Raw genomic sequence first — 13,231 nt, forward strand, 5'->3', positions numbered from 1 at the left:
TTGTGAGTCATGTTTTCTGTGAGAACCACAAAGCTTTCCTTGGTGATTACATTTGGAATAACAAGTAAAAAAGGATAATGAAGCACAATTAATATTAAAGTGTTTATGCCCGGGGCCAGTTTCTATGTAGACGAGGAAAACAAAAAGCTACAGAGCACACATAAATAATTGCAATATGGAAAGAAGACTGAGGGTAAAGTAACAACAACAAATCATAGCAGGAGTAAAGAGAATTGTTCCATCCATCTATTTCTCTGGACAGGTAAATACCAAATGTTAAGACTAAATACTTTGAATACTTAAAGGAATCTGCTCCTGTCAATTGAGGGATGCTTTAAACCAAAGAAACAGTACAAGGAAAGTTATTATATGCAATTTCCCCCCAAATAATCTCATCAGAGTTCGAGAAAATGGGGAAAGATGCAAGTCAGTGAGACGAAATGCACTTTTGTGTAATTTACATCAAATGTCTTAGGTCAATAATATAAATTGCTGTTCACCTGCACTGCTTCCTCCCACAAAGCTTTACTACGCCCACACTAAGATCTCTGCCACACAGAACCATCTGTTGCTTATGATCAATGCCTGATTACATTATTCGGGGTTAAATTCTGCCATAACAGATTTCTTGCAGTTGTGCTGTGAGACTTTGTTTGCTTAAACTCTGCTTAACTAGCAACCTTGAGATGGGAAAAACAGGAAAGGAGTTCTAATCCTTGACCAGCTGGGGGATGTTATGTGTTGAAAGAAGAGGACATTTGTTTCTCAAAGTAAAACAACAACACTGTTGTTGTGACCTTTAATATGTAGTGAATCATTTATAACCACTAGAGGGCAGAGTGTGGAGCTACAGGGAGTGAAAAACAAACTGAAGGTAAATAAATTAGAGGCTTCCAGTAAACGTGGGTCTGTTACCAATGTGTGCCCACAAGATCAATTCAAACTAATCTAGATCCTACGGGGAGACACAAGGATGTATTTCTGTAATGAAGCATAATCTAGGTTCTCCTATTTGTTTTCCCTCATTTTTCCCTCAAAAGCATATCCATAAACTGCACAGCTGCTACACATTTAAAACATATATTTTTGTATACAATATAGTTGTATAACTAGATATTTCATTTTCAAGCAAATGCTTTACTTTTTACCCCACTATGTTTATTTTACAGATTAATACATTAGTTACTTAAAAAATTCAGATTTTGACCGACAATAATTAGAAAATACTTTTAAAATAGGATTATTTGGTGCAAATTAAACCATCCAACATTATATTTATGTAACTGAAACCATGAGCGGGTTAATAGAAAATGTATTGGCAGCGAATTTGCAAAGAAGTGTTTTGTTATATAAATGAATATACAAATGTTAGATTATTCATGTTTAAATATCTTTTGAGTACTTCAATACTTGTACTTGACTTTAGTACCATTCTCGATGCAGTACTTAATAACTTAAACTTAATAAATAATAATGAGTATTTATACAGTTTGGTACTTTACTCAAGTAAAGAAGCTAAAACTTTTTCCACCACTGGACAGACCACAGGAGAACACACACACATCCCAAGGCAATATAAAACAAGGTGAGAAAACAGCATGGCACAAAAGTGTTGACCTCAATGCAACAGCACTAGTTTCTCTTTTCTATTGTACACTTTCATATTCCTTTATAAGTATATTGACCGTGTTTATAGTATTGCCACATAACATCCAGACAAAGTCTGAAAAACTGATTTTGACTCAAACTGATTTTCGTATCTGTAAGCATCTGTCAGAATTTGCTGTGTTTTGCACAGAAAAAATATCCAGATCAGCACTTTACAATAACCAAGGCTATAGAACATAGTTTTCATAAGGAAAATAGGGTTGAGTTAGAAAAGGTGAATGACTGCCAAGTATAGACATCAGTGCATGCAAGAGAGAGAAAACTCAAAAGAAAACGGATCTTAAGGAAAGAACCCAATTGTTTTCTCCCCTAAAAGACACATCGCCAAGGCTTCAATGCTTATAATGACTTGTGGAAGAAAGACGGAACAGACATCAACATCTGTAAGGAACATACTGTGCTGTATGTACACCTCAGTCAGGAAACGGAGCCAAAACAGTTGCTTAGCTCCAGAAAATATATATATCATTTTCTTTTATTCTAGGAAGATCCAATTCAGATTACGGTTGCCTTCATGTTTAACAACATGTACTCGTTTTGGGTAAATATAACCGAAACCATGAATTTCATAAGTCCGGAAGTAGGAATTCCAAAAATCTGTCCAAGTGCAGTAAACGGATAGGAGTGCCAGAGCTGTGATTGAAATGCTCTGGGACTAACAACCGTCAACAGGGAGAGGAAAGAATTTGACTTTTGGAAAGGCGGGTAGCATTTTCCTGAAAAAAGCTTTAGTGTAGTAGTCAGCCAGTGATTACAGTACAGTGAGTAGTTGTTTCATGCATGGGTGAATATTACAGGGACAGAGACATGCATACTTTTGATATTGCACATGGTTGAAAAGGAAAGAATGCAGACACAACAGAACAGACTACACACTCAAACTTTAACTGTTGGACTGAGAGAACACAATGTGTGTTATGTCTGTCTTTCGTAAGACCTTTCTCATTTCTAATGTTCCCCTCCTCGACTCCTATCCTCGTGTCTTAGTCCCGTCAACAGGAGATGTGAGCAGAGAAGTCGAGGAGGGGAAGCAGCAGGCGGTTAGAGAAATCCTCTCCTCTGAGCGGTCATTTTAAAGAGGTGTCCATTCATGATGACAGGAGGCAGAGCAGCACTCTGATGTGCAGAACTAATTTCATAAAGGTTGCCCTTTGTTTTATACACTTATACCCGCCTCCCCTCTTTCATTCTGCATTTGACTCCTGATGTTCTTACCCCCATTACACAAATGCCCTTCCTATTAGATATACCATAGGGACAGTAGAACTACACAGCCCCTTTCTTCCAACTTATCAAAAGTTTATAAAGTCACTTCTTTGGGTTAATCACAGTCTGTGGATGCTTCATAAGGTACTTGGCGTTAAACGGTTTTAGGGCTAATATCAATTGCATTACATGCCATCTGCCCCCAATGTCTTTTTTCTCTAATTTATTTATAGAAAAAATATATAATTAACTTAATTTCAGCTAATCAGAGTGAGAGAGAAGAGAAGAACAAGAGGATTTAGTGTCAAAGCAAAAGCACCTGTTTTACAATATTCTGGATTTATACACAACGCTAATAGGGAACCTGGAAATAAATGAAACGCAACTTGTAACAAGTCTTTTTTCGGCATTAGCTCAGAAGGTAACCATCAGGATGAATGGGAGATTTATGAACATAATATTGATATCATTGTGTATAGGTTTGTGACTTTGACTTCCCTTTTGTATTCCAAAGTGTCCAATTGTTGTCGGAGCAGCTGAAAACAGCAACACCTAGAGCCCTCTGCTAAAACTCGATTAAAGTTCAGCAGATCATACTCGTTATTTTACGAAGACACAGAACTGCTGTGCTCTCAGAAACAAGATGCCAACTGCACGCTCAATGTGATGATGTGCTAGTTATAAGAAGTCAAATCTGACACCTAACACGATGTAACTATATTTGCTTACCCATCCCTGTAGTTGATGACCGTATCGATGATGGTGTTCATTTGCTTGGTGACTTTGGGGTGGTTGGGGGAGTGTTTATCAGCTGGTGGGCGTCCACGTTTCTTCTTGGCCTTGGAGCCCCCTTCATCCCTGCTCGACGAGTCCTTGTCCTGGCGTCTCTTGCGTTTGCGCTTCTTCAGGCGGATCTCCTCCTCCATCTCTTCCAGGTTTCCATCCTCAACGGCCTAACGTCATCAAAATAAATAAAGAGAGTTAATCCTCACCCACGTGAATTCATATTGAAATATGAAATGTGTGAAATCTACAATCATTACAAACCATGGCAGTGTTTTTAACTCTGACTATCAAGCCTGTCTAGATATGTTACTTTAGCAGTGCATACACGTCTCACATGTTTTTCTCCTTTTAAGTAAAGCCTCTCTGAACTGCAGCTACACTTAAAAAATACTGTCACCTCTGTCTCAAAGTTTCTCTGTTCTATTCTTGTTCACCCTGAAACACCTAAGACAGAGTCAATAAAATGGATCTTCCAGGCCTCAGAAGTCTCTCTAGGGGAGTGTGTCAGAGTCTATTTGCTGTGAGTGACTGGGCGCTATTAGCACCCCGCTGTGCTAAACCTTAGCTTTACATCCAGTCATGGTAAGGGCTCGATCTACAGACCTTGGCTGTGTGTGTGTGTGTGTGTGTGTGTGTGTGTGTGTGTGTGTGTGTGTGTGTGTGTGTGTGTGTGTGTGTGTGTGTGTGTGTGTGTGTGTGTGTGTGTGTATATATATATGTATACAGTGGAGGAAATAAGTATTTCATCCCTTGCAGATGTTGTAAGTTTGCCAAACTGACAAATAAACTAAAAGTCTATCATTGTAATGGTAGGTCTATTTTAACAGTGAGAGTAAGAATATCAAAAAAAAAATCCAGAAATTAACATTATATAAAAGATAAAAATTGATTTGAATTTAACTGTGGAAATAATAATCCCCTTGCAAAACATTGTTAGTACTTGTTGGAGGAAACTCCTTGTTGGACAGGACAGAGGTCAGTACGCTTCTTGTAGTTGGTCCTCCCAGGTTTGTGCACATCTCAGGAAGGATTGTGGTCCGCTCCTCTCTGAAGATCCTCCCAAATCCTGAAGGCTTTGAGGCTGATGCTTGGCATCTGGAAGCTTCAGCTCCCTCCACAGCTTTTCTATGGGATTAATGTCTGGAGACTGGCTAGGCCCATCCATCACCTAAACGTGCTTCTTCTTTAGCATCTCCTGTGTTGCCTTGGCCGTATGTTCAGGTTTATTTTCCTGCTGGAAGACCCATCCATGACCCTTTTCAGTGTCCTGGCTGGGGGAAGGAGGCATCAGCCAAGATTTCACGATACATGGCCCCGTACATCCTCTCCTCGATGCGGGGAAGTCGTCCTGTCCCCTTAGCAGAGAAACACCCCAAAGCATAATGTTTCCACCTCCATGCTTGACGGTGGGGATGGGGTTCTGAGGTTATAGTCAGCATCTCTCTTCCTCCCAAACACGGCGTGTCAAGTTGATGCCAAAGATCTCGATTTTGGTCTCATCTGACCACGTCACCTTGTCCCAAGCCTTCTCTTAATCATTCAGATGTTCATTGTCAAACTTCAGACGGGCCTTTCATGTTCTTCTTGAGCAGGGGACCTTCGGGCACTGCAGGATTTGATCCATTATGGTGTAGTGTGTTAGCAATAGTTTTCTTGGTGACTGTGGTCCCAGCTGCCTTGAGATCATTAACAAGTTCCTCCAGTTTAGTTCCTGGCTGATACCTCACCTTTCTCATAATCATCAATACCCCACAGGGCCAGATCTTGTGTGGAGCCCCAGACCGAGGGCGACTTATTGTTGATTGATGCCCATTTTCTTTTTCTTCTGTGGACAGGTGTCTTTTATACAGGTACACAAGTTGATATTAGGAGTACTTTTTTAAAAGAAGACGACTTATGTAACCGGTCTGTGGGAGCCAGAATCCTTGGTTGCAAGGGGATCAAATACTTATTTCCCACAGTTAAATGCAAATCAATTTTTATCTTTTATATAATGTCAATTTCGGGATTTTCTTTTTGATATTCTTACTCTCACTGTTAAAATAAACTTATATACTGTTCATTTCTTTGTAAGTGGGCGAACCCACAAAATCTGCAGGGGATCAAATACTTATTTCCTCCACTGTGAATATACAGTGGGGCAAAAAAGTATTTAGTCAGCCACCAATTGTGCAAGTTCTCCCACTTAAAAAGATGAGAGGCCTGTAATTTTCATCCTCGGTACAGTTCAACTATGAGAGACAGAATGAGAAGGGAAAAAAAATCCAGAAAATCACATTGTCTGATTTCTAAAGAATTTATTTGCAAATTATGGTGGAAAATAAGTATTTGGTCAATAACAAAAGTTCATCTCAATACTTTGTTATATACCCTTTGTTGGCAATGACAGAGGTCAAACATTTTCTATAAGTCTTCACAAGGTTTTCACACACTGTTGCTGGTATTTTGGCCCATTCCTCCATGCAGATCTCCTCTAGAGCAGTGATGTTTTGGGGCTGTCACTGGGCAACACAGACTTTCAACTCCCTCCAAAGATTTTCTATGGGGTTGAGATCTGGAGACTGGCTAGGCCACTCCAGAACCTTGAAATGCTTCTTACGAAGCCACTCCTTCGTTGCCCGGGCGGTGTGTTTGGGATCATTGTCATGCTGAAATACCCAGCCACGTGTCATCTTCAATGCCCTTGCTGATGGAAGGAGGTTGTCACTCAAAATCTCACAATACATGGCCCCATTCATTCTTTCCTTTACACGGATCAGTCGTCCTGGTCCCTTTGCAGAACAACAGCCCCAAAGCATGATGTTTCCACCCCCATGTTTCACAGTAGGTATGGTGTTCTTTGGATGCAACTCAGCATTCTTTCTCCTCCAAACGCATCTAGTTGAGTTTTTACCAAAAAGTTCTATTTTGGTTTCATCTGACCATATGACATTCTCCCAATCCTCTTCTGGATCATCTAAATGCTCTCTAGCAAACTTCAGACAGGCCTGGACATGTACTGGCTTAAGCAGGGGGACACGTCTGGCACTGCAGGATTGGAGTCCCTGGCTGCGTAGTGTGTTACTGATGGTAGCCTTTGTTACTTTGGTCCCAGCTCTCTGCAGGTCATTGACTAGGTCCCCCCGTGTGGTTCTGGGATTTTTGCTCACCGTTCTTGTGATCATTTTGACCCCACGGGGTGAGATCTTGCGTGGAGCCCCAGATCGAGGGAGATTATCAATGGTCCTGTATGTCTTCCATTTTCTAATAATTGCTCCTACAGTTGAGTAGCTGCTTACCTATTGCAGATTCAGTCTTCCCAGCCTGGTGCAGGTCTACAATTTTGTTTCTGGTGTCCTTTGACAGCTCTTTGGTCTTGGCCATAGTGGAGTTTGGAGTGTGACTGTTTGAGTTTGTGGACAGGTGTCTTTTATGCTGATAACAAGTTCAAACAGGTGCCATTAATACAGTTAACAAGTGGAGGACAGAGGAGGCTCTTAAAGAAGAAGATACAGGTCTGTGAGAGCCAGAAATCTTTTTTGTTTGTAGGTGACCAAATACTTATTTTCCAGCATAATTTGCAAATAAATTCTTTAAAAATCAGACAATGTGATTGTCTGGATTTTTTGTTCTCATTTTGTCTCTCATAGTTGAGGTATACCTAGGATGAAAATTACAGGCCTCTCTCATCTTTTTAAGTGGGAGAACTTGCACAATTGGTGGCTGACTAAATACTTTTTCAAAAAAGTATATATATATACATATATATATATATATATACTGTATATTTAAATATTTGTTGAGTTTCTTCTTGAATTAATACTTTTACTCTTAATACTTTGAGTACATTTTCCTAATCGTACTTAAATACTTGACTTTAGTTCCATTCTCGATGCAGTACTCTAACTTAAAATTGAGTAGTTCTACTGTGTGGTACTTTTACTCAAGTAAAGAAATTAAAGCTTTTGCCATTGACATTTTCATATTCCTTTATAAGTATCTTGACCATGTCCTTGTATGTCTGCAAAGCTGATTCTGACTGAAAATGATTTTCATGTCTGTAAGCATCCTTCAGAATGTTCTGCTTTTCTCCACAGGAAAAAGATCCAGATAAGCACTTTACAATAAACAAGGCTTCAGAACATCGTTTTTTGTAACATAAGGAAAAAGTGGTTAAGTTAGAAAAGATGAATGACTGCCAAGTGTTTACCTTGTATTTCACGGCTTAGAGGAACACTCTATTCTGATTGGTCGATTTTTTTTTTTAGCACCTGCTAACACACATCTGTTAAGCATAACATGACCGTGGCTAAGGACGATCAAGGGAATATTGCAGTAATATCTAATACTGATATGAAAAAAATCACAATAACTTAAATTAAACGGCACATTATATTTCAAAAAGATTGCTATAGGTAACTGCAGGGAAGAAGCGTTGAAGGTGAATAAAGAAATTATGGGTTTTTAACCAATTTCACTCAGTTACGTTTATCACTATATTTGTTAGAGAAATAATAGCTTAGTAAGTATGCTCAGACTTTACCCGCAGCCACTGTTTTTCAGTGAGCGTGTCGCTGTAGTCCACGTCCCGGCGGCATCGAGACCCCCGGCCGAACATCTTCTCCTCCTCCTCTTCGTACGTGAGGCGGTCCACCTCAGCTTCGTCTCTGATGATCCAAGAAGGCAACTCGTCTTCCTCCATGAGGCGAGGCTTGCGCTTTGGGTTCCTGGCGTCCTCCCGCCGTCGGTCCATGTCAATGCGCTGCAGAGAAGAAAATACAGATGATTCAAACTGGAATAAGCATTGGATTTCTACCTTGTTGGTATCAACATCACTATATGGACGCATCAAACATCAGGCCATATTTTTGCTTTAACTAAATGCACCTTTGGACGAAGCCCTTCTACAAGTTACAAACTTGCTGCCAGCCCTAACCTATTGCTTCCAGGTTTCTCATGTATATTTAATATCTTGCACCCGACATCATGAAGCAAGTCAATAAGAGCTAGGTGAAAAGAAATATGAGGCGACTCTGTGAGTCAGTCTGTGAGGACAGCTATTTAAACACAAACATTCCATTTTTTTTCAATAAAAAACTGTCTATACTGAGTGACATGGTGACTGTGAGGCCTTTATCCATGGCAATTTAGTTGTTTATTATGCATGAAGAGTTGTCCGCGGGACAAACGCGCCATTCTCAGATGCCTGAACAAGAAATACATTTTAACCAATGAACAATAGTCTCGACATGACGGAAAACCTACAATTATTTTGTCGGTAAATGTAAGAGAACCAGCTATCAGCGTCTTCTCTTTAGGACGGTTGCTTTTGGAGTCTTACTCTGCAATTTAAATGTCGATGAGATCTCACAGGAATGTGTGCCTTTTCTTACCATGAAGAGCTCAAATTCGTCTTCATTGCGGGCTATCATCTGGTTAAGAGTTTCATCATCGGGTATCTCATCTTCTTCCTAGTTTGGAAAAACAGCAAAACACAGGCCGAGTTATTGAATGTTTCAGCACAACAGGAGCCCTGCATGGTCAGTTCAAAACAAACTGGTCACGTACTGCTTACTGATTTTTATCAAATACAAATTAAGCTGCTGAGATTGCATTTCAAAAACATGGAATATTATAAGTGTAGGGTGGCTACCTCCCTGATCGTATCTAAAGTGCTGTGTCTGCAGGAATTCAATCAAAAGCAGCATGCATCATTTAATAAAAAACAATTCACACCCGACCTCATTCTGCTCCTCAGTCAGTAAAATGGCCTGGAGGAAAGCTTGGCGCTCGTTGCCTGAGGACTTCTGGTCGAACATGCCCGCCTGGATGACCTTCTGATCAACATTGAGTTTGTATTTGGCAGCTGCCAGGATTTTCTCCTCCACACTGTTGACGGTGCAGAGACGAAGCACGCGCACCTCGTTCTGCTGGCCGATGCGGTGAGCCCGGTCCTGAGCCTGCAGGTCCTGGAAACACAGATTAAAGAGAAATATTAGTTAATTTAAGTCGCATCAACCTAAAACACTGTCAGTGACAAAAGTACACACATCCTTTACTCAAGTAGAAGTACAGATACTCGTGTTTAAAAATACCCTTGTAAAAATAGAAGTACTGACTAAACTTCTTTACTCAAGTAAAAGTAAAGAAGTATGGGCTTCGAAGTGTACTTAAAGGTGGGGTAGGTAATTTTGGAGAAACCAGCTCGAGTGCGCTAGAATTTGAAAATACACAGCCGGAAGAAATCTGCTACTTCCTTACAGAGCCCCTCCTCCAACACACACGAACGAGCACATGACCAATGAGGGCACGAGATAAGTTTGTGCACAGATGGAAGGCTGACAGGCAGGTAGGCCATCCAGTTATTTTAGCCGGGCCGGCTCAGATGATTGGTCGTGCTTTTTACAGTACTACAGCTTCCACAGATTAAATTTGTTTTGGGATTTTGTCAAAGCCACTTAAGATATTCATTGCTATCGGGATGTAAGAGCATTCCATGGAATAATAACAAAAAAGTGTATCTCTGAGCCCGGTTTATCCAAAGCTTAACTACCCGACCTGTAAGTACAAAAGTACCGTAATACCATCTTGTTTTTAAAGAAAGTAACTGACCTCACTTTATATTAATAGAACGATAATTCATTGTGAGCTAACCGAATGTTTCCATGCTGAACAACGGCACATGACAACGTTTTCCATTGTCCTCTTCTTTAGAGAAGACCAGGAATGATGGATACACGGATCGTGTTCAAATCAATAGAGCCACGCAAGACTTAAATAATAATGATCACGACCACAACACAGAAATTAAAAAACTACAAAAGTAACAAACCTGTTTTTGAAAATGTAAAGAAGTAGAATAACAGGTATTTGTGTTTAAAATGAAGAAGTAGAAAGTATGGTATTTGGTGTTTAATAATGTAAGAAGTAAAAGTAAAAAGTCGTCAGAAATTAGTAGTGGAGTAAAGTACTGATACCAGAAAAATGTACTTAAGTACAGTAACGAAAGCATTGTACTCCCACTAACTTTCCCACCAATCCTGGCCAGTAGGTACACCTTTAATCGCTTGGAACAACCACACATCTCTAAAGTGTAAATGTTTAAAATAATACTAGCCGCCAGTAAAAAAAAGCCCATAACGAAAGAATTTGTTAAAGCCAATACCACCTACCTAGCAAGAACTTGATTTAATCGTGGATTCACAAGATTTTGTTATGGAAAAGTGAACCATTTAGCTCTGAGCTCCAAGCAGAGACACATTTTGAAAGGTGTTGCCAGATATAGAAAGCACGCAATGAACCATGTTGACGCATAGAAAATGGCGATGAGCGACGACTTGACATTTTTGAGCACAGAGAAAATATATTTTCTTTCATTAAAAGTCTGGCTGCCGTGCCCGCAAAGCAGACCGCTGCACGCGCTCTCTCTCCCCGCATCGCTCGAGCCTCTACCACCCTGTGATGTGCGCCGCTCAGCTTTGCCTGTGCTCGCTCAACGTTGTCACAGCGTTACAAATGTGCCACAAAAACCAACCATCGGAGAACTCGAGAAGGTCAATTCCTGGACTTGGCTGGTCGTCTCCAATCATATCTTCTATCTCGAGATGAGAGAGGGATTTTTCGGTTGCTCATCAGGCTGTTGGACGTTCTTATTACACATGCCGTCGTTGACATACAGACATGACAGACTCGGAATGAAGAGAATACACACCACAGTGTCAGGTGAGTTAACATTTCTAGTTTTCTGATATCACTTATTGTTGCAATGCCTGAGTTTTGCTAGCCGGCACATAGCTATATGGGGTAGGTTTAATGCAACAGCATAACAAACCCGTAGCCCTACATGTACATGAACCCTTATGAGGTATTGATACTTGCTGTAAGATTAGAGGGTGGGCAGAATGACAAACATGTTTCTCTACTCTAATCACAATTGGGTTGACCAGAACGCTGGACCAACTTCTGTTTCCCTGTATACAATGGGCATATAAGAGGCTTGGTTAATTTTCAACCGGAACTAAACAGATTAGGCTAGGACCGGATAAAGTATAGCAACACCACGTTAACCATGAACAGCCTATTAATCCGTTCTCCTTAATGTTTATTCGTCCAACGTTGTGGAATTAGAGAGAAAGGGCTTCTTAATGTGCTTTTATCCGGGGTGGAGGGAGCTAAATATAAACATTGGGGGCGGTGATTGTAGTGGGTGGAGGTGGGAATGAGGATATCCATTTTGGAGTTCAAGCTAGCATAATATAGTTATACGTTGACACCTATAAGAAGAGAGCTATTTTTGTGATACATTGCTATTGATATGGATTGTAGAGTGGATATTTGAGACAAGTAAAACAAAAACATATTTATGGGTGAGTGTTTTTAGCAGGTCATATTATTCCTTGTGATTCTGTTGATTATTACCTGTCCCTGTAATTATGTCTTGCAGCTCAGCTGATTTTGGATTGATGGGCAAAGGGAGAGGGATTAAGTGAGAGTGAAAAATATCAAGGTAAGTTTAAAAATGAGGTCAGCCATTTCACATCCTATAGGTTCGAGATGTATCTATACCTTTCTCCTGTCTCCTCTCCTCGCACAAGAACCCCAGGGGGATTCAATGGAGCCCTGGAAAGACCTGCAATGAGACCCTCACCCTGAGCCCTGAGTCTCAACCTCCAGAAGTTTTGCAAGCCCTCCTCCCTGTTCCTTATTTTGATTAAAAAGACATTAAGCTCCGCAATGTGTGGGTGGATTTGTTTTGCTGAAAAATATGATTACGTCACATATTTTGTTGATGTTGTGTCATTTGTCTTTTGTGATAGTTTAAAAGGCTCCTGCGCTGACTTGAGCCAGCCATTCTTTCCTCCTCCTCTGTGTCAGTGGGAAGCCGTACATGTGTACTAACCTTTCTATGAGTGATCATCCCCCAGACAGCACAAGCAAACCATAGGGGGAGACTATATGCCAGGACAAAACACAGAGGAAAAGGCAGACAGACAAACTGCACGCATGCTATTGAATCGTTTATTGATTCCAGTTTTAATTTACAATGGATGTTCCTAAACAACACATTTTAAAACATCATCATGACGCTGCTGCTGCTGCTAGTGGCTTTTGAGACTCATTGTGCTGTCAGTTTGACAAATCATTGATAGGACACCATGTCGGCCTCCTGTCCCCTTTCTGAAAGTCATGAAAAGATTACATTACTCATTTAGATGACTTATGGTCCTTCCTCAATTACCAGAAGGATTACTGAAACCACCATGAATTTAAAGAAATTGGTAGAAAATGATTCTAAGCAGAATCTTTGAAACACTTCCTTCCCTCCCTCTAATATAGTCAATAAGGATGTGATGTGATTCTTTGACTCATACAAGTTTAAGAAGATACAATTTGTTTAGAATTAAAAGCAATAACAACAGCAAAAAGGCTCTGTACAGGCAAACAGTTAGCGCCTAACATTGTATGTTAACAGGTAAAAGATAGCTTCACACTAATCCATGTATATTTTACTTTTTGCAATGCTATGTTATTTCCTAATTTAAGATGTTTACATTTTCGATTGTTTAATTCTATCCTTTTTAACTGTCCTAAT

General features: G+C 40.1%; 1 protein-coding gene across 1 annotated transcript; it reads right to left on the reverse strand.

Moving 5' to 3' along the window:
* Positions 1-3,599: 3,599 nt before the first annotated feature.
* On the reverse strand, positions 3,600-12,528 carry LOC104957337 (probable global transcription activator SNF2L2). Its single transcript, XM_010784958.1, has 5 exons — positions 12,478-12,528; positions 9,381-9,608; positions 9,033-9,110; positions 8,183-8,401; positions 3,600-3,827 (listed from the first exon to the last, which is right to left on the reverse strand). The coding sequence occupies exons 1-5, from the start codon at positions 12,526-12,528 to the stop codon at positions 3,600-3,602; spliced, it is 804 nt and encodes a 267-aa protein (XP_010783260.1).
* Positions 12,529-13,231: the final 703 nt, after the last annotated feature.

Source organism: Notothenia coriiceps, unplaced genomic scaffold (genome assembly GCF_000735185.1).
Source record: "Notothenia coriiceps isolate Sejong01 unplaced genomic scaffold, NC01 NC01_scaffold00026788, whole genome shotgun sequence".
Lineage (NCBI taxonomy): Eukaryota > Metazoa > Chordata > Actinopteri > Perciformes > Nototheniidae > Notothenia > Notothenia coriiceps.

Coding starts and splice junctions, on each gene's coding strand:
- LOC104957337 (XM_010784958.1), bottom strand. CDS start 12,528: ATGTACGGCTTCCCACTGACACAGAGGAGGAGGAAAGAATGGCTGGCT. Junction 9,609..12,477: donor GGAAAGAATGGCTGGCTCAA/GTCAGCGCAGGA, acceptor CTGTGTTTCCAG/GACCTGCAGGCTCAGGACCG. Junction 3,828..8,182: donor CTGAAAAACAGTGGCTGCGG/GTAAAGTCTGAG, acceptor TGATGACGTTAG/GCCGTTGAGGATGGAAACCT.